Source organism: Watersipora subatra, chromosome 1 (genome assembly GCF_963576615.1).
Source record: "Watersipora subatra chromosome 1, tzWatSuba1.1, whole genome shotgun sequence".
In the NCBI taxonomy this organism is placed as follows: Eukaryota; Metazoa; Bryozoa; class Gymnolaemata; order Cheilostomatida; family Watersiporidae; genus Watersipora; species Watersipora subatra.
This window is the reverse complement of record NC_088708.1, coordinates 26,791,892-26,813,691: the sequence shown is the minus strand read 5'-3', so window position 1 is coordinate 26,813,691 and position 21,800 is coordinate 26,791,892. Positions and strand designations below refer to the sequence as shown.

The 21,800-nt window shown below is 37.3% G+C and overlaps 2 protein-coding genes across 3 annotated transcripts; one reads left to right on the top strand and one right to left on the bottom strand.

Annotated features, from left to right (window-relative positions):
- Window positions 1-80: 80 nt before the first annotated feature.
- LOC137385466 (phosphatidylinositol 3-kinase regulatory subunit alpha-like) lies at window positions 81-21,749 on the bottom strand. Of its 2 annotated transcripts, none has more exons than XM_068071936.1 (23): window positions 21,723-21,749; window positions 19,339-19,503; window positions 19,057-19,194; window positions 18,769-18,837; window positions 18,001-18,048; window positions 17,808-17,911; window positions 14,957-15,091; window positions 14,179-14,253; window positions 13,679-13,823; window positions 12,041-12,139; window positions 11,264-11,380; window positions 11,074-11,154; window positions 10,657-10,794; window positions 8,771-8,963; window positions 8,233-8,324; window positions 8,000-8,078; window positions 7,685-7,786; window positions 6,649-6,826; window positions 5,320-5,561; window positions 3,669-3,845; window positions 3,388-3,507; window positions 2,273-2,467; window positions 81-1,111 (listed from the first exon to the last, which is right to left on the bottom strand). In XM_068071936.1, the coding sequence occupies exons 2-23, from the start codon at window positions 19,427-19,429 to the stop codon at window positions 925-927; spliced, it is 2,805 nt and encodes a 934-aa protein (XP_067928037.1). In that variant the 5' UTR covers window positions 19,430-19,503; window positions 21,723-21,749; the 3' UTR covers window positions 81-924. The 2 variants fall into 2 exon arrangements, with proteins under 2 accessions (XP_067928037.1, XP_067928036.1); XM_068071935.1 differs by lacking the exon at window positions 21,723-21,749 and adding an exon at window positions 21,478-21,543.
- On the top strand, window positions 15,209-16,605 carry LOC137410657 (uncharacterized). The gene is made up of 2 exons (XM_068096120.1): window positions 15,209-15,300; window positions 15,402-16,605. The coding sequence occupies exons 1-2, from the start codon at window positions 15,209-15,211 to the stop codon at window positions 16,603-16,605; spliced, it is 1,296 nt and encodes a 431-aa protein (XP_067952221.1).
- Window positions 21,750-21,800: the final 51 nt, after the last annotated feature.

The following is a 21,800-nucleotide window of genomic DNA, read 5'->3' as shown; positions in this document are numbered from 1 at the left end:
AATAAGGTTGATCATGCTCCTTGAAGGTCAAAGCGATGTCAGATACTCTGAGTTTCGAACTCCATTTTCCACATTCTAGTTACAGAGTGAATTCCAAGTGTCAATCTTTATGAATTTTATTTGCAGTAATAACAATGCAATAATATTTATTTGAGAGCAGACATACATAATTTTTATGAAAAACGTTTTGAACAAACGAGCTAGGAATCGCTACTTACAGCATTTACGACAAAAAATACATTCAATGTTGAACTTTAAGCAAGCACAAGTCTAGCCTTGATTTGAAAAACCGGCATCAGTTTTCAAGCAACATTCAGTGCATTGTGATGGGGTGGTAAATTCTCAATAGTGATTGTGGGCACTCTGAGCCATTACCAAATGGAGAAAACATGGAAGGACACACGGACTGAGCGATCAATGATACAGCAAATGTTATAAAAAAAGATATTATGAAATAGACATTTGTGAAATAAGGGCAGTAAGAAAGAATGTCGAGGCTGGCGGAGGTGATTTACAAATCGACCAATCAGTATTCTTTATGAATTGAGTAGCCGCGAATGTTATCTCCAAAAGTAGTAAGAAAAAGCAAAGCTCTGATTGGTGCTAAGAGAAGTGCTCTGGTAATAAAATTGGTAATTTTTTACAAGCTATGTGGCACTCAAGAAATCCATGAAAATACTGATTAGCTGCTACATCGAATCACCCGAGGAGCACATGCTCCTGTTCTGATATCCTGTAAGAATTAAGAGTTAAACTAAACATTTAGCAGCTAGTCGTCAGCGATGCCAACTCCGAATCAAGATACACGCAACAACGTATAACGGAGAGAAAACAACTTGCTTACAAATGAGTTAAAAATTCCTGGTTGTCAAGGTGAATTGAAGCGAGAAAAAAGAGAAAGGAAAGAAGAGTATCAGTTAATCATTATTGTGGCAGGTAAGCAGGGTACAACAACTTCGAGTCAAGTTGAGGATTATGCTCAGCCAATGACGTGTCCCTATAGTGTAGCACCAAATCCATCAGTTCCTCGTGTATCTTAAATGGATCAGCAAATCCATAGCCTTCAGGGCCTCTGAGTATCCTGCAGTGAATATCCTGGCCCGACTTGTCACTGGAACAAGAAACAATTAAGTTGAGAACATAGGTCAACTTAGGTCAATATAGTTCATTTGTTGGGAACCTGAAAAACTCGCTTCCCTCATTTAAATAGTGGTTTATACCTGGAGACCGTATTACTGATTCGCAAAAGAGATTCATAACTGATCTCAATAGTATAAACAATTACCAGTTAGTAGCAGATTTATGAGCTCTATTAACGCATGCCAAGAAAAACCTTTTATTGAATTTATTCTGCGCGCCTTCAGTGTACATGTACAAGAAAACATGGAAAACCATGTACTAGTGCATATTAAAGGCATACACGAAGTCTTAAAATCACTAACATTGAATAATTCTTAATAAAACCTATTTCATAACAAAGAGACGATTATTCATACCTTTTCAATGGCTAATAATGGTGATATTACCCTTGCAATTTAGCATTTTCACCTTTTACTTCTTCAATGTTGCTGGACTTGTGACCAGCAACATATTCATTGCGTGTGTGTGACACAAAAAGTGTTCAACATAAGTTTGAAAACTGTTGAAACAAATAAAATAGCAATATGGGACGTGAAAGTTACTAGACTAACTACTTGTCATTTTTGGAAACTATGTAGGTGAAGGCGATTCACATAAATTGTTTCAAATGTGTGACCTTGCCACAGCATTCTCCCTACCATTAGAGATGAAGAAACCAGTTTTGGCGAATGTTTTCAGGTAGGCAACATGAACTGAATATTTCAACTTGTAAATTACGTCTGAACAAATAAGTCTAAGTAGAAAGGGGGGGGGGGAGGAGGTGGGCGACACTGCTGGAACTAACAGACATACACAAAGACCAAGTGAAACGTATTAATATAGATTACTTCAATAATTTAGTTTCTTACGTATTTAAATTTGCGCATTAATTTTTCACATAATTTTATATAACACATTTGTTTTAATGTTGCATATAATTACCGAAGTACTGTATTTATCATCTTCAAAATGTAAAATGACTTAGTCAAACTACAATGTATTTCCATAATAATATTTGTTGTAACATATGATGGTTTGTCGAAACAGGATATGTCGAGGTATGACTGCGCAGTATACAATAACCTAGTGACTGGTTGGAGTGTGTGTTTGTTACTTAATCATAGAGTTATCCGAGAAGAGAGCAGATACATACACAATAGAGAGGGCATATTCATCAGGGTCCTTTGGGCCTCTAATGAGGAAAGTACCCTCCCTTTTACCAGCAAGGATCTCTCTTGCCTGGTTCCTATCAACTCCGGGCCGATACCACGTAGACTTGTCTCTGTGCCCTATGAGGCGAGGCGTGTCCACAGACATGTAGTTACTGGACTGTGATGAGCCTGGGCTTCTGTAAAATTAAGAATCTAAAAGTGCTTGCTCACAAAAAAGATACTTTCTTAAAGAAGAGAGACCTATAGACCTAGCGCCTTACCGATTACAATTACCAAAACAATAGATTTTACACTTCTAAGAACAACGGCAGAGCTGCAAAACGAGTTGATATAACTTACTACTCCATAATCTTCCAATTACATCTGCTTTGGAGTATTCAGGAAAAGTATATGAAGTTCATGGAGGATTCATATAGGGTGTTATTTGGCCTTTGTTTAAAATTTATGTTTTGTTTAAATATTCCAAGAGTTATCAGCCGCAGTGCAGTAATAAACTCTGTCAACTATTACTCCTTGCCTCTAACATATACTGACATATACAATTTGTGGCATCTGCGATTTATTAGACTTCAATTCATAGAGCAGTACCACTAGCAAATAAATAACACTGAAAATATTTTGGGAATATTCTTGCAAAAAGGAATGTATTGTGGAATCATGATCGACACCGGATCAATTTCCATAATGCTCAATAGTGATGTATTAGTTGTACACGCATTGTATACAACCAGTGTGCATCAAGGTGCCAAAAATTATATAGTAGGAGAGATACATGTATGAGTTATCTAATAAGAGTACAGCTAGTCTTGATAGGAGAGATACGAGTTATCTAATAAGAGTACAGCTAGGACTTGGTAGGAGAGATACGAGTTATCTAACAAGAGTACAGCTAGGACTTGGTAGAAGAGATACGAGTTATCTAATAAGAATACAGCTAGGACTTGGTAGGAGAGATGCGAGTTATCTAATAAGAGTACAGCTAGGACTTGGTAGGAGAGATATGAGTTATCTAATAAGAGTACAACTGGTACTTGATAAGAATTATTTAATAGAAACATGCTAGCGCATAAAAGTGCGGAATATAATAAAAACATACGGTAGGCATGAGCCAGCGGAATCCTGTGTTGCATCAGCAGCAGGATCAACAGCTCGGCTATTGCTTGCGTCGAGCATCTCATCTATGTACCTCTTGTCATGACCTCTTTGGAGAAGGGTGCTGGTAGACAGAATTACAGTATTAAATGGCACCGAAGGCCCATAAAAAATTACATGCATATAAATTATACATATTATATCACATACTGCCAGTTTTGCATGACCTGTACCAACATTAGCAGTAGCATGAGTTACTCCAGTTTCTACTCTTCTACCACTTACCTACACAACTGGTCACATTTTTTTCCAAGCAATTTGATTTCTGGTTTCCGACTATTAATTTGAGCTATTAGATTTCTATTCTCGGCAGTCTTGACCTCGATAGAGTCCTCCAACCTGTTCTTACTCAGCACGATATCTCCCAGCCTACTCTCAAGTAAGTGACTGTTGTGCTGAAGCCTACGGCAGACAAATGAGCAACTCATTCCTCTAAAGGTATAGACAAACAGCCTTTCAGAATTTAAAGTGCTCTCTGCATGCCTAGAAGACCCTCATTCCAACAGAGTTAAGACGAAGTGAGGCATTTAAAGCGAGTGGAGGCATTTTAAAGCGAGTTTAGGAGAGTTGAGGAGATTGGAGGTGATTTGAGTTGCGGTGAGTTGCTGCAATACAGATTAACTAACTATATCCATCAGTAACTAACCACTCCAGGAGATAGACCAAAATACATTATCATCGCTTTGCTCCATGTTTTAAGTAACAATGAACAGAAAGAGAATGAAATGCAAAATAAAACGAATAATCGCAAAATTAAAAATTATGAATTATATTATGAATTGCTACAACTAATAAAATAGTTGTTGAACTTTACCCATTTTTGGTACTGCAAAAGAACCAAATGTAGTGATTTACCATTGACTAACTTTAGTGTTACAACAAATTGTGCGTAGTTATTAACTTTTGCAGAAGTTGTTTTTGTAGTCGGAAATGGTTAGATCATATAAAAAACTGGTCACTGTATCACCACTTTAGTAAACAGTAAACTTTTTGTATACACAGCTTTGTAGTTACACGCAGTTAGTTAGGTTTTTCTATAGCTGCTTATCAAGTTTCATGCAATCACTTGCTTGCTGAAATTAAAGCAAGTTGGAGTGAGCGAGTCTCTCCTAAGATATATTGAAATCTTATATTTTATTATATCTTGTAAGATCTTATATCCTACAAGATATCTTATAATATTTGATGATATGGATGAAATGACTCTCATGCTCTGAACAAGATCGCCCTTCAAGTCGCTCAAAAACCCACTAGTTTTTATACCTTCAAATTATGCAGTCTATATATTTTTTTAACACAATGAGGTGTAAAATAGCTCCCCAATTTTCATATTATTTTTCACATTGATAATCTCTAAGAAAGTTGTGAAAGGAAACCAATAAAAAAGCTCACTACAAATGTTTAACAGCATAAACTTATTGGGCTTCTGAAAACTACCAAAATTAATATGTACAATTTCAACATAGTGCATATTCAGGAAGTCGGAGGCTCGGCTGTTTTTTTATAATAACTTGATTACATTGATCGTTTTCATAAGATAACTTGGCTAAGGTAAATAAGACTACCTTCTATTCACACACTGCCAATTAATAAACTTTACAAATAAAATATTTTTGGTTGGTTAATTTAAAAATTGCCATTGTAACTTTCTCCGCTCAATTGTTAGGGATGGCATAGTATTCATAATGATATGGTAGAAATCAGACGATGCGAAATCTCCAAACACTCTCCCCTGTGAGCAATTCTTTCTCTGCCAGCATCATTTCGAGCGAATAGTCACACACTTGACAGGCTAAGTCACCTAGGCAATTTAACATAACTTTGAACTCTCTCTCATCATGTCCACCAACCATATTTATTCACCTAAAAGACTTACTTTCCGTATTCATACGGGGCGACCTTTTTCGTGTGGGATCTATGCAGCTGGAGTTGCTCCTCGAAGACCTTGACCAGCTCCTTGAATGAGTCGAGCGCCTGATAAAGCATCTGGATGTCCTGTGTGCTCTTGTTCTGCAGTCCGAGCAACTCATCGTATTGCATCGACTTCTCCAGATACTCACGATGCATCTGACGAAGCTCGTGGAAAATCACATTCACATCGACAGTATTTTCTGGTTGCTGTCGATGAAGACAAGATGCGTGATAAAATAAAGACATAAAAGGAGGATTTTAAAGCTGAAAAAAGTTAGTGACGATTCCATAGACAATAACGCTGCAGTAAAAGTATTGATAGTTTGTCCCAATGCTTTGTTGCGATTGGCTATCCATTAACGAGTATGTTTTAAAATTCAACCCCGAACATGCCAGAAGAAAGTTGTTCACTTTTTGAAAATCCTGACTATTCTAAAATAATGTAACAATATTTTGAATAAAACTAATAAAAAAATAAATAAAAGCAAACATGACAACATCAAAGAATGACATATTCCACAGTCAATTATTCACAAATTTTTTTTACAAAAACTCGGCAGGTTATTTCCAACAACACATTTACCTGTGACAAACAGCACTAGAGCCAGGAGCAATTTATATTATATAAAAAATTGGTTGTATAAAAGTCAAGGACAAATGAATACAGTACTCTTTGCTACTAGTATTTTTCATACAATGCCACTTAATATACTTCCAGTGTGCTCAAGCTTCAAGAGCCATTTAGAAAACCCTTAATCTTGGCTGTCCATCAATCACTGTTATTAGCGATGCTCGAGTCAATACCTTATTCCAGTCTACTCAAAATACACAATTCTAGAACATTATGATAGTAAAAAAAATAGCAACAGAACTAAATATTGTGGTGTAGAGCTTCAGAAGAAAGAAGTGTGAACATTACACAGTGTATTTGCATAAGATTTTTCTGACAGTGCTGTCCATAAGTAGAAGTACATGATCACAGGCAATACCTTTGCCCACAGCCAAACCCATACGCCTTCCATTCATCACAAACTCACAGCAGAGTTGATGAATTTAAAAACATCAAACAATGGCTAATCGCCACTACATACATATACAAGATATGACAATCTGTATTGATGAATGAAAAGAGAGAGAGAAGAGAATGGCATGCAGTTCTAGTAACGTGTAAAAGAGACAGGAATACTAGTACCTCCCCAGCTAATAATCGCAATGTCTACAACAGATCAGCGTGAATATGACTACATGGTCGAGTGATACGCGTACAAGGTAAGGGGAGGAAAGCAATGCTTACCATCAGGTTGGTGGCTGGGAAGTCAAGAGTGCAGTTGAGCTGTCGGTTGTACTCCGAGAGGGAGTGCTGAGTGAAGTGCTCGATAAGACTCTCTACGGAATCAAACTCGTACGGCTCGGAGAAGCCATACTTGCCGTTTTTATGATATATTTTAATAAGCCGATTCATTCCACCTTTCCTACAAAAGTATATGAGCGATACAGTAATAGGAGTCAACTCGAGGCACAATAGTGAGTAAGTTTCTGCCGATAATGGAAACAAAGATTGATAACATTTAAAGCTAACAGCCGTAAACAGCAAGTATAGTAAGATGATACGGACAGCAAATTATATTAGTAAATTTATCTATTGACAGTACATCATATTACTGGAGTTTATTATTGCGAGCAGATGGCTGGCGTAGGTGTATAACATGGCTCAAGCAGTTAACACTGAGACGAAACTGTCCTTCCTTTCAAGAATTGACATAAAAAATGTTTGCACCTAAACAACTGGAACCTTTCATATTCCAAGTTATGCCAAAATTCAACCTGGAATTGTCTCCCTTGCTTGATTTGATGTGATATTCAAGCACTGCTGACTATACAGTTTTCATACAGTTTCACCGCTGCTTCATGAATAGGTCAAATACACCAATATGGCCGAAAAAGGACAGTTCAATACTTTCTGCTTGCATTATTATTTCAGCATGTCGTATAAAAAGATAACTGAAAAATTGGCTTGGGAAGACAACTCTCGCATATGGATTAATATAAAATGTTTGAGGTATTTAGCATCATAAACAAGGCTCTATGAAAATATTGTAGACATAGTGTGAGCGTTATTGAGAGTGTACATCAAATAAGTTATTTACAAGTACATTACACTGAAGGTGTCTGTCCAAGATTCATTTTTAAAAAGTGGATAAAATTGTCAGCTGTTAGAAACGCTGTAGGTAAGTAAAGGCATAATGTATCATAAGAAAAAACACAGGTCTGTTCTGCTGACGCATTACGAAACATGTGTAATGGGCGTAAGTAATAAAAATAGTCTGTACCTTAGAGTAAGGGTATAGTCACCGCGGGTACCATGAGTAGTGGCCCGACGCACAAGGAATGTTCCATCCACAGTACCATTCATCCTTTCAACCACTTCTTCCCTGCACAAGCGAATGACCAGTACATGCGACACATTGAATGCAACACATAGAATACGACGCATAGAATGCGGCAAAGAATGCGACACATTGAGTACGACATATGGAGCTAACTAGTCATGTCTAAATAACTAAATTAAGTACGCAACACTCACTGCTCTGTTAAACATAAAATATAAGGCCAAGGGTTACATACGTGTGGGGGTTTCAACTCACTTTGTTATAATGCCCCAATACCATGGACAGTGGTCAAGCGGGTCCTCGGGGTTTGTGTCTCGAGGAAGAACAGATTCAGCTAAAAAAGGAGAAATTTAAACTCGTATAAGAAGCTGCTAGGAAACTCACCGTCAGCGAACAGGAACTATGCTCCATAATGGAAACGAAAATACCGCAACACGGTGATGTAATATTTATTAGCCACGCCAATGGAAGAGTAACACATTACATACAGTCCCTCTGATCCGTAGCAGCCTCCTGCACTATGTTTGCATAAAACGTCTCTAAGACAGTCAGGTGCTGCTTGGTGTTGTGTACAAGATTCCTACAAAATACACTCTACAATTCAAATCTAACAACTAAGGTCTAGCAACAACAATTACACCATAAAACTTCTACAATAAATAGGCAGGAAGCTGTCATATAGCACTCAGGAAGCATTGCAATGCAAGCACCTGCGGCGTGTGGCAAAATCATACAATCTATATCAGAGTGCTCAGAGAACGCATGGAGACGAGGCACCTACAGACCACTGCTAACCTACCGCATAACTACATTAAAAATAGATTGAGACAATGCATGAAAAGATTTATGCCAGTTTCCTGAATTAACTCTTACAATGATTACGATAAGGAATGAGCAAACAGGACTGTCAAAACAATATCAAGGTGGCATAACTCTACAAGTAAAACAACTGACACAGTAGCAAGGAGTTCATTTGCAAACATTTACTGTAGTGACCGAAGGAGATGAATAATGAGCTGAACTTACATAACCTCAGGCCATGGTGGTCGGAGTAGGATGTGACAAAAGACCTGTGCCAGCCGTCGAGATGAACCCTCAATTGTATTAGTGATTCGGTAAAAGTGGGACATGAGAAAATTTAAAGTTCGCTTGTGAGCATCCGGAAGCTCATTGACCAGACTAGTTATTTGCTGGGTTCTCTCCGACGCTTCCTCTATTGCTACAAAATTCATATGCAATATAACATAATAATATACCATAATAATATACTAATATAATATACCATAATAATATACTAATATAATATACAATATATTATACAATGTAATATACAATACAATACATAATATATTATATTAGTATATATATACATATAATATATATATACAACACACCATAATACACAACAATATAACATAATACACAACAATATAACATAATACACAACAATATAACATAATACACAACAATACAACATAATACACAACAATACACCATAATACACGACAATATACCATAATACACAACAATATACCATAATACACAACAATATACCATAATACACAACAATATAACATAACATAATATATATATAATAAAAATATATTAATTATAATATTATTATTATAATATAAATATATAATATAACATAATCCCACAACCAAACACGAGTGAAGAGATTGGTTGGGAGATTTATGATAAATGCACATGCGCCCACAATTCCCGAAAAATTATCCGTTAACGGCCGTTACCAAACCCTTATACCGAAATCTCATCAACAAATTTAACCATTTTTGTGTAGAGGCGTTTAAGTATAATAATGATACAAAACACATAAAAACCTATTTAAATATCTTACCAAGTCTTTGAAAAGTTTCCGCAATATCCTAAAACTAACCCATCGAATCAAATTATACATAAATAGACAGATTAATTTGGCCAAAAATCGCGATAAAAATTTGACAAGCTTTTTCTAATCAAAATTAACACCGGCCAATAAGGCCGTGCGACAAATAGTAGAACTATTAAGTCGTGCACATTTCACGAGAAAAACGTGCACATTTCACCAGTCTATGGCATTGTCAAATTGCCGAAGATTTCTGTAATTAACGTAAAAGTACTGAAAAGTAATCGTTTCTTTTTTGCTGATTCTACTGGACTGACATTTTTAACACTTATAATGAATACTTTGGTATTCCAACTGATGTCCAAAGCAGTGGAAGTAAAGGAAATGACGATAATATTTTTCTAACGATTCTTACAATATTACCTATAAGATAATTACAATATTTAATTGTAAGAACAATTATTCGATTTTATAAGATTAAGTTATAAGAATAATCCTTGGAATTTCCAAGATCGAAGTATATAGTGACCGATGATATGCAATATGTTACTGTTATTATTTTTCTAAAGATTTTGTTGATGATACTGCGGCTGCGCTCAATATTGCGGCACTGCCAAGCCGCTTTTAATATCTGCAAAATTAAGTAATAGTCCTACATTTTCTTATAGATATACATTTATTTCTATGACAACCCGCTAAAATATGTTTAGATTTTTAAATTCAGCATAAATCTTTAGATATAACTACCGAAATCTAGATAAATATCACAACTTCTCGATATTGGTTGCAATGACCAATGATATACACTTATATATTCCATTATCACTTTGGTCGTGGGCTGTATGACTGGGGAATTTCTAGTATATAATAATATACCATAATATATAATAAATTATAATATAGGTAACGAAAATCATCTGGTGAAACTGAATAAAACTTTCTGTTGTGCTAAAGACTCCATACTCAGGAACAAACCGTAACTATCTAGGAGTGCCACAACTCAATATTTGGAGGAATGATCAGAACAAATGCTCACACTATAGCATATTACTGAGAACAGACTCACATGCAGCTCTCATGAAGCTGTTATAAAATTCGGAGGGGACAATCGGGTTGTTCAACTCTCTTAAATACCGTTTAACCACCCCTCCGATGTCCTTGGCCCTCCAGTCGCTAAACGGTACAGTAGCCAGCTTGCTGCTCTCTGGCATAAATAAAATGCGATAAATGGAGATGTCAGACTTGAACACTCGAATTCCAGAACTTCAGCTCCAGACAATTTTTACTCTCAATTTGTTTACTACTTTGATAAACTATGTTACTTGTTATTTGGGTATAAAATGATTAAAAATCACAGCAAAGATTACACTTAAATAACCCAAGTAATGAAGTTTTTATGATTGATAAAAAAACACAAAATAGAATGAGTGGAAAGACGAGAAATAAAGTACATTTGCAATGCTTTTAAACGGAGAAAACTCACCAGTATTGTCCATTACGTCCATGATTTTGTTAATAGATTCAGTGGAGGTTGCAGTACGATAAAATGCATCCCAATGAACAGCTGCAAAGCAGGACATGACTTACCAAGCACGCAAACAGCATAGTTCCGAAACATGGAAGGATAAAAACAAATGAGCAACAAATGCATGAAATGTATTGATAATGCTTACACTGATCCTCGCCGATCCGTTTTTCTATTTCACTGACACAGACTATAAGGATATCTGGAGTTATGCCATCTTGACTAGAAGCGCAGTGAGCTTGTAAGGAGCCTCCAAAGTTAGACTCTATTCAATAGATAAAGTATCTTAATAATAATCACTAACTAATCAATGAGTTTTAATCTATATGATCCACATAAGTTGTGGCCACTCTCACTCACGGACAGTGTAGTGTGAAAACGACTCTTAAAAATTAACCAAGCACCATGGCGAGTCTACAAATCTATACAGTAATCCCTTACTACTTTGTGGCAACCCTTCACCTTTCACGGCATTGCTTCACCGTTATAAGATTGGTTGAAAATTTTTTTATTGAATTTTCATGGTAATGGTAGTATCACTGTAATGTCATTTGGGTAGTTTAGTCATTGGTCATTAGGGATTGTCATTTAGTTTAGGCATTTTCAACTATCACTCGCCTTATTACCAAATGCTATGGCTTTTTTACGAGAAACTTCATGTTGATTATTTGTCAATGAATCAATGCATTCTTTCAAACTGGTGCCATTATAAAGTATAATGGAAGCATCTAAGTTCTTAAGGTTAACAGGTTAACACAACTCCCACACGCAACCAATCACAAACCTAAACCTCTACTGACCACATCGTACAGCAAGGTGATAACGTAACATACCATTTAGATGTAGTGATACCAAATTAGCCATGTCTCCACAGACCACAACTAGACAAAGCAAGTGGTATTACAAGTCGCAGAATAAAGATTACCTTGATGAAAATATGGTCGTCGTCTTCTTGATAGAAAAAACTCATTGCATGGAGGAAGACTGAAGACTTTGCAATGCCTGTGTATTCGAAGTCCGCAAACTGCAACAGTCCACATATGGCATTCCTGCACTATCATGGTTTAGGGTTGGATATATGGTGTAACATGCAAGAAGATACCTAATTGTAGCATGTATATATGATGGCCACACACTCCAATATACCTAATAGTAGGGAGTATATATGATGGCCACACACTCCAATATAACTAATAGTAGTGTGCATATATGATGACCACACACTCCAATATACCTAATAGTAGTGTGCATATATGATGGCCACACACTCCAATATACCTAATAGTAGTATGTATATATGATGACCACACACTCCAATAGACCTAATAGTAGTGTGTATATATGATGGCCACACACTCCAATATACCTAATAGTAGTATGTATATATGATGGCCACACACTCCAATATACCTAATAGTAGTATGTATATATGATGACCACACACTCCAATATACCTAATAGTAGTGTGTATATATGATGGCCACACACTCCAATATACCTAATAGTAGTATGTATATATGATGACCACACACTCCAATATACCTAATAGTAGTATGTATATATGATGGCCACACACTCCAATATACCTAATAGTAGTATGTATATATGATGACCACACACTCCAATATACCTAATAGTAGTGTGTATATATGATGGCCACACACTCCAATATACCTAATAGTAATATGTATATATGATGATCACACACTCCAATATACCTAATAGTAGTGTGCATATATGATGGCCACACACTCCAATATACCTAATAGTAGTATGTATATATGATGACCACATACTCCAATATACCTAATACTAGTATGTATATATGATGGCCACACACTCCAATATACCTAATAGTAGTATGTATATATGATGACCACACACTCCAATATACCTAATAGTAGTATGTATATATGATGACCACACACTCCAATATACCTAATAGTAGGGAGTATATACGATGACCACACTCCAATATACCTAATAGTAGGGAGTATATACGATGACCACACACTCTATTATACCTAATACTTATACACTCATGCTACAGACAGTACTGTTTTGTCGGAGGAACAATGACTATGGTGCTCTGATTTTGGTTTATGTCAGATTTCCACGAGGTTCTGTTGCAGATCATCTTTAGCCAGAACACACGGCTCTGCAGAGTTTGAAAAGCACCAGTTTCAGATCAAACAGTAGACTAGCCAAGTTCATAGATTCATATGCAGAGAATTTATCACAACCTTTTACATGTAGTGACACGGTGAGACAATCATACAGGGCAGTCTATGAAGGAGGGCGAGCTAGAAATGATTGCTACAGACAGTATACGGTATCTATATATATACAGTATATATACACACTGTAACATATTCAATGCTTGTAAGTATATACATTGCCTAAACATTACAAAATGTACATTGCACCGTCATAGCAGAAGATGCAATAGCGCCCAGGGGCGCTTGACTGTTGAAATGTAAAACCTATTTGACATAAACAGTCTAGATTCTAACATCTGCTACTAGCTGTCACTAAAGCATTAGAATTTGGGGTAAGAACACACCTTTGCACTCGAAGCCTTGATGCAATATGCCATAGAGATATTCATTACAGCGATGGCAGCCTTCAACAGTGCTGAAGGTTTGCTCCATAAATTGGTGGTCATCGGCCATACTGTTACACTCCTCTGGTTCCATTACGGGCAAGTTCTGCAACACGGTTGCTCAGTGCAGCATCGAAGTTTTGACAAACAAGGCTCAAGACTAGAGAGGGAAAGCAGCAACAGACTCAAATATTATATTAACAGACACATTTTTTAAATCTACTCGCTCTGAAAAGTTTCCGTTTGAAAGTGTTAGGAATTAAATGGAAGTGGAGATACGACGGAAATCCGTCGATTTCAGAGTTTTTTCGATAGCAGAGTAATTAACAGCAACTGTAGACTGAGAACCACACAAATTAAGCAGATTTTATCTAATCTGAAAATCACTTGAAGATAAAAAACCATAAAAAGTAACTGTTGACGAGAGACAAAGGCAGCCAAAACTCGAGCAACATATTCACCTCATAACGCTGACACAGTCGGTTGACACAGATCATCACCGATTCTCTGTGGAAAGGATCGTCCATGCCGAATCGCTACCAATAAAGATAATTTTACGTTTCATTAAATGATTTCATTAAATAAAATTCATTTATTTCATTCAACTATTTGTAAGATAAAAATGTATAGATTTAGGCTAAAGTGTTGTGAGGTGTAGAAGTAGGATGTTCCTAAGGTACGTCCCTAAACGGGAGGCGTGGTACAACAAAAGGGAAGGGAAATGTCTTTGCATAGCTTTATGTAATGATTGCATTTGAAGGATTAGTGTGGGATTGCAAGAGCGGAATGGCAGAATAAGAAGAAACATGGCGTGGAGTTGCGCTCTATCTCATCTATTCAACAACATAGATTTTCCTGGCAATAAAAGACAGAGGTGGCTGACGGATATAGCAGCTTTGCGTAATGAAGTTTTGAAAAATAAGACAAAGGTGATGTAGCAATGCAAAGATAGACATGTAGGGCAAGATACATGGATTAAAATGGCTGGAAGTCAGAAGGAGAAAAAAGACCAATGGCATTGAGAGCATTAGGTTGGGGATTGCATGAAGGGCGTTTGATAATTATTGAATGACATAATGAACTGTGATCAATGCAGGACATACAAGTATACAAATCTTAAAACCAACTATGCTTGTACCTGACAGTTGAACCTCATCAATCAGCAGTTAGTTTGGCATTACAGAAAAGTGCACGCAATATTATCTACTCCTCATAACACTCTCAAGATAAAATACTTACCCGGAGTCTTTCATCATCAAGACTGATGAGGGTAGAGCCATCCACCTTCTTTATCCTAAATTTCTCCACATAGTTATGTAAGTTAACAGCCGCCATCCACTCGATCACATTCACTGTAGTCCATGTTGCCACTGACTGCAGGTAAAGTTAGAGAATGACTAGCCTTAAATCCGAGTAGTTCATCTTAAGTTATCTTAACAGTGTGTCAACAGAAAGCAGACAAGGAGAACGAAAAAGTGGGGAACAAAAAAGATGGAGAAGGGTGAAAGAGTTGCAAAGAGAGAGTTGGGGGAGAGACAGAGGAGAAAAAAGACAGAAAATGCACAGAGAGGAGGGAAAAGAAGGTAGAGTGAGAAAGGAGGAGGAGAGATGGGAGAGATAGGAGAAAACAGTAGAAAAGAAGAGAGTGGGCTGGGGGAAAAGGAAACGAGAAGAGCGCGAAAAGGAAACGAGAAGAGCGCGAAAAGGAAACGAGAAGAGCGCGAAGAGGAAACGAGAAGAGCGCGAAGAGGAAACGAGAAGAGCGCGAAGAGGAAACGAGAAGAGCGCGAAGAGGAAACGAGAAGAGCGCGAAAAGGGAAAAGAAGAGCGCGAAAAGGGAAAAGAAGAGCGCGAAAAGGGAAAAGAGAAGAGCGCGAAAAGGGAAGAGCGCGAAAAGGGAAGAGAAGAGCGCGAAAAGGGAAGAGAAGAGCGCGAAAAGGGAAGAGAAGAGCGCGAAAAGGGAAGAGGAGAGCGCGAAAAGGGAAGAGGAGAGCGCGAAAAGGGAAGAGAAGAGCGCGAAAAGGGAAGAGAAGAGCGCGAAAAGGGAAGAGAAGAGCGCGAAAAGGGAAGAGAAGAGCGCGAAAAGGGAAGAGGAGAGCGCGAAAAGGGAAGAGAAGAGCGCGAAAAGGGAAGAGGAGAGCGCGAAAAGGGAAGAGGAGAGCGCGAAAAGGGAAGAGGAGAGCGCGAAAAGGGAAGAGAAGAGCGCGAAAAGGGAAGAGGAGAGCGCGAAAAGGGAAGAGGAGAGCGCGAAAAGGGAAGAGGAGAGCGCGAAAAGGGAAGAGAAGAGCGCGAAAAGGGAAGAGAAGAGCGCGAAAAGGGAAGAGAAGAGCGCGAAAAGAGAAGAGGAGAGCGCGAAAAGGGAAGAGGAGAGCGCGAAAAGGGAAGAGAAGAGCGCGAAAAGGGAAGAGAAGAGCGCGAAAAGGGAAGAGAAGAGCGCGAAAAGGGAAGAGAAGAGCGCGAAAAGGGAAGAGAAGAGCGCGAAAAGGGAAGAGGAGAGCGCGAAAAGGGAAGAGAAGAGCGCGAAAAGGGAAGAGGAGAGCGCGAAAAGGGAAGAGGAGAGCGCGAAAAGGGAAGAGGAGAGCGCGAAAAGGGAAGAGGAGAGCGCGAAAAGAAAAGAGGAGAGCGCGAAAAGAAAAGAGGAGAGCGCGAAAAGGGAAGAGGAGAGGGCGAAAAGGGAAGAGGAGAGGGCGAAAAGGGAAGAGGAGAGGGCGAAAAGGGAAGAGGAGAGGGCGAAAAGGGAAGAGGAGAGGGCGAAAAGGGAAGAGGAGAGGGCGAAAAGGGAAGAGGAGAGGGCGAAAAGGGAAGAGGAGAGGGCGAAAAGGGAAGAGGAAAGCGCGGAAAGGGAAGAGGAGAGTGAAAAAAGAGAAGTAAAAAAGATGAGAAATTGATGAAGGAGGGTGTGCTAATGCTGGTGTACTTAAAGTAATAAGTACCTCACTAGAATATGTGAACAAGAGGGTTGGGTAGTTAGAACGATGAAAATTGTCAGTCAGCAGTGAGGGTAACCATTCAAAAATGTAATTAACTTTTTAACTTTTAACAACAACAAAAACAGAGTTAAATGTTGCTGATACTAAGCATACATTAATTGTCAGCAGCCCATGTAGGTATTTCACCTATCATCAAAAACCTCAGCCCTGTTACAGTAAGTACATGATCTGATCACTAAACAAATTATTTGATATATGACATAATACTTGAGCAAGCATTTAACTGCAGATCCACAGTAATCTCTAACATACAACATCAGAATTTTCTTAAAACATGGCAGTTTTGCAAATCAATACGCATGTCTGCAGTTCTTCACACAGTTCGACTCGAAGGTGTTCGAACGACAGTGTTTTAAGCTTTCTATTATAGTCTTACTATTGATTTTTGGAAAACTAGTAGAAGAGCTACTAAGGGTGAAAAAACCAAAGAGCAATATTTTTTTACCCATAAAGCAAGAACTTATAAAAAAAGAAACATTAAAAAAAATATCTGAAGCCAACTTGTGAGGAAGACAGTTTAGGTGGTGAGTGTAGAAACGAGTGAATGTGGAAAAGCTGGCAGTAATAGTTGCAGATGAAACGCAAATGAACAAATTAAAATAAGCCATGTTAATATAAAGTTTTCTTAGTCTAAATTAGACAAGCTCTGAATCTCTATCTCCCCCTCAGCACTATCTGTCACTGATATCACTAAGGCTAAACCTGCCTGTTGCCATTTGCCTGTCTCCAATGTAATGACAACAACCTTTTTTTTCTTCACTTCACTAGTTTAGCTTTTCACATACTTCCATATAACGCATTTATTTTAATGTTATATATAGTACCTAAAATGTTTATTATCAAGTTTGACTGCGGGACAAATAAAATAAAATAGTTGTACAAAAATATTTGTTCTCGCACACTACACAGTTTTGACAGAGAAAACACTAGAATGGATTACTGTTGTAATGTAAGACCAATACTTGCATACTGATCGTGTAAGTTTTAATGCGTTTTTAAAGAGTTATCACATGTCTCAGCCAAAGTGCCCCAAATTTCATAAAAACGGCTATCAAAGTATGTAACAAGCAAATAATAAAGATAATGTGGATGTAACTAACCACAGGGGAGTCGGTAGTCTGAGAACTGTATGAGCCACGAGTGCATGGGACAACATGGAACTGCTCGAGCTCTGAACAATCTGTATGCACACAGGCAGCACAGTCTGCAAGACAGTAAGCACCATAGTAACATACTCCGCTATTGTGATCATGTACTTAACAATAGATAGAGTGATACAATATATATAATCACCTTGACATTTCATCACCGGTATGACTGAGCTCCACATGTAATCTTTACCTGCAACGAATTAGCAATGATTACATTTATCTCATAATAGATAAAACATTAGCAAAGGGGAACAAATATGACTGACATACGAATAATAGTTTATGACTTATTTATTCAGAGGCTTGTTTTTTGTGCTGGGATTATTTCCTGGATCCATCGTAAAGTCAAAAATCTTTTAGAAAAAAACTTAATAAAAAATATATGTCTTTCCTTTATAAAATATTTTAAGCTAGTTACTTCAACTGGCAATAAATCCTGAACAGCCAGCAGATTAAATACAATATTAAATACATAACGCCTAAAATAGTTTCTGACAGCTCAAAGAAAAAGTAAATTATAATGGCAAAACGCCGACTGGAGTGGCGTCTAAGAATGGGGAGTTATAAAAACTACTGTGAAAGTTGTGTCCCCATGCTGTAAGTGCAGCAGCTAACAAGTATGATCTCTGAATGAAACATTTAACAATTGATAGAGTGAGAGCTGAGTGACGAGGATCAGACAAGGCAACAATGACAAGAAATGGCTTGAGGTAATACATATCAGACTAAGGCACCCTTTACGTTTAGCACTAAAATACATGGTTTAGAGCCGCTTTGCAATATCTTCAAAAGACATAACGTGAAGCCTTAACTATTACAATTTGACCAGAGTTTACCCGCCCTACGCTGACTCATAGAACAAACTGTTCAGCTGTTCTCAGCAGGCTATCAACAAAGAAAGAAAACTCACAAAGATTGCAGAGAGTCGGTCTGACTAGGAAAGTTGTTGCCCAGTTGTGGTTCCTCGGTACGGATATGGCTACAGAAAATAGTATCGATATAACGAAACTATTAGTAGATAGATACGCTCAAAGATAATCAGGTTTTTTTTAGTATAACTATCAGCCTAATACAAATTATAAAGACAAAATATAACCTATAACCACACATTCATAATATCTACTAGTAAGGAATACAGGTAAACAAACAAGAATACTACTGCGAGACTCGGTATATAGATTATATATAAGAGACTTACTCTCTATGTATTGGAGAAAGTTTCCTGGCACATTGCCAAATTTATCCGTTGTACGGTTGTAGCCTTTGAGCCAAGTTCTTGGAGACTTTAAGTCAACGTTTTCACTAATATCGTATGCAACTACTTCAACCGTATCATCTACAAGGAAACGTATCGGTCCGAATATCTTACTGATTCGTAGTATAACTTTAAACAATCAAAATTTACTCATCCAATCCAAAAAAGCAAATTACCGAGGTAACACTGTCAGACACCGCAAAAACAGAAATGAATGGGGTATACCGATGTGTAGATCCATTTGGTCTTGGTGGGAGAGTTCTGCTTCAAATACATATCTCGCTCTGTAGATGTGCATAGTAACGAGATCAGCCATCCTCTACCACCAGATGGAACTGCATCAAATCCTAAAGAAGTTTTTAAATGGCCCCCAGAGACTAAGAACCAGAACTGTAAATGAAGAAACAACACTGGATATAATACAACCGTGTCAGTATACTATAGGTCACATCAGACTACTACAGCCAACTTACGATACTGCAGGTGACATCACACCAGACCTAATACAACCGTGTGTCAGTATACTATAGGTCACATCAGACTACTACAGTCAACTTATGATACTGCAGGTGACGACACACCAGACTAAATACAACCGTGCGTCAGTATACTATAGGTCACATCAGACTACTACAGTCAACTTATGATACTGCTACGCCTCAAAGGTAGAAACTTACAATAGTATACCTAGTCATGTTACATTTTATTGTAGATTTTAACAATTAAATAGGTATTTGTTACTTTGTTAGCGTATGTACTGAATTACAGCAAAAACCTATTTTTCCACTGTAATATCTTGTTTTATGGGGTTTTTCATAGTATGGTAACAGATTAATTTGTAAGTAGTTATTTTATATAGGATATAGTGCCTTGAGACACGAGTAAATTGACATACCAGCTCAGTCCCAGAACGCATTAAGCTAGTATGTCAGGGTGACTGTACATAGACGTAATGTTCACTGGTGGTTGATTAGGTAAACCTACTGCCAGTGAACTAAGTTGCAGCATAAAAACTTTCCTATATTTCCATGCAAAATATCTTGGAAACTAAAAAACTAGGCCTATTGACTTTTGGGACTATGTAATAAAAAATGTTAGGTATTACTATTAGTGTTAGTTTTCATACACAAAGTGTCCAAAAATGCAATGATGTTCTTAAGAATCTATTTTAAAATATGTACTAAACATAAAATAAGCTAACTCCATGACGCATTCCAGTCCGATGCTACCGCAGCGTATACACATATTTCCATACATGCAGAATTCCTGGACTAGTAAAAAATCTTCAAATACACTGGTCCCTAAATGTGCTATAAGAAAAGGATGACTGAACCTAACTAGCAGACCTTCTCTCAGTTGCATAAATAGATTGAAAGCCAATGTAGAAAATGCTATAACATCAACTTTCCTTTGAGATGAATTCATACCATGTATTAAAAATACTAATGTACGCTGTAGATGATTCATATAACCCCCCACATGGTGCCTAAAATAGCCTGAAGGTGAGGCTATTGTGGAGAAAGACATGTCCAAATTAGAAAACACAAGTTACCTAATTACTGACTATTTTATTAAACATGTTAATGCTTTTTATTGGTGGCGAGCTGCAATTGAAGATCTTTATTACATGACTTAGATACTTATCCCGGTGAATAAGTTGCCAAGGCTGCCTCTATCCAATTAAAACTCCTTTTAAAATGCGTATTAGGCTATAGATGCTGTGTGAGGTTTAAAGAGTTCACTAACCTGAATTTGATGCAAACATTACAAACATTGTTAAAAACCTCACAATAGGCAACACCTTGCAGATGAGCAAATGCACATTGTCATAACTTTAACCAGACAATATACCTTTAGAATTTGCCTACATTTGTAAACTTTTTGCATGCCAAAAGCTGGAGACATGTAAAATACAGATAAAACCAAAGTCCATTGTTGGCATAATAGCCTGTCAACCTGATACCGACAACATGAATTGAAATTGTGAAAAAACAAAAAAGGCAACCACGACTAACAAACGAGGCCGACCTGCAGAATCTTCACTTATTATTCTCTATCAGTTACATACAGTAGGCCCTATTAGTTTTCGTTACCTCTGACACAAATTAAAGCTCTAATGCTATAAAATTCAAAGCATAAACAAGATAAGCTCAACTAACACGTCAATATAGTTATAGCTGTGAATACGACTGCAATAATTACTTTCTTTCACCAAAACATAAGAAAAAAACTAACAACTGACTGTAAATGTACAAACGCAACCCCTCAAGCCGACTTTCTTAATAAACATTAACAATTTAGTTAAGAATTTCTTAATAAGTAACGATAGTTCAACAGTATAAAACTGATAGAAATAATGTATACCTCACTGTTGTAATATTCTATTTCACCCCAACGATTTAAAACACAACGTTCTACCTTGCAACTTTTATACTATTTACGGATTGCAAGTAAAATATGAAGGATTAGTTCAGAGCTTTCAAGTTCAAAAGACTTATGAGCTTAAGCACATAATTGCATTTGTTACTGTCCCGCTTTAAGCTACGCAACAATTCAAAATAGCTCCAAAGTAAAGCCTCTTGTTCTACAAAAGTTTGAAGCATATTCACCAATCCAGACAGCAGTGCAACTTGTTTACCGCAACAGCGATAGCTCGCGCGCCGAAAGGTTGTTTTTGAAAAGATAAA

Bases quoted from the DNA above. Each gene is read 5' to 3' on its own strand.
- LOC137410657 (XM_068096120.1), top strand. From the start codon at position 15,209: ATGGAGAAGGGTGAAAGAGTTGCAAAGAGAGAGTTGGGGGAGAGACAG. The intron at 15,301-15,401 runs GTAGAGTGAGAA...GAGCGCGAAAAG, and splicing joins CAGAGAGGAGGGAAAAGAAG to GAAACGAGAAGAGCGCGAAA.
- LOC137385466 (XM_068071936.1), bottom strand. From the start codon at position 19,429: ATGGCTGATCTCGTTACTATGCACATCTACAGAGCGAGATATGTATTT. The intron at 14,254-14,956 runs GTAAGTATTTTA...CTTTATTGGTAG, and splicing joins TTGATGATGAAAGACTCCGG to CGATTCGGCATGGACGATCC. The intron at 5,562-6,648 runs GTAAGCATTGCT...CTTCATCGACAG, and splicing joins TCCCAGCCACCAACCTGATG to CAACCAGAAAATACTGTCGA.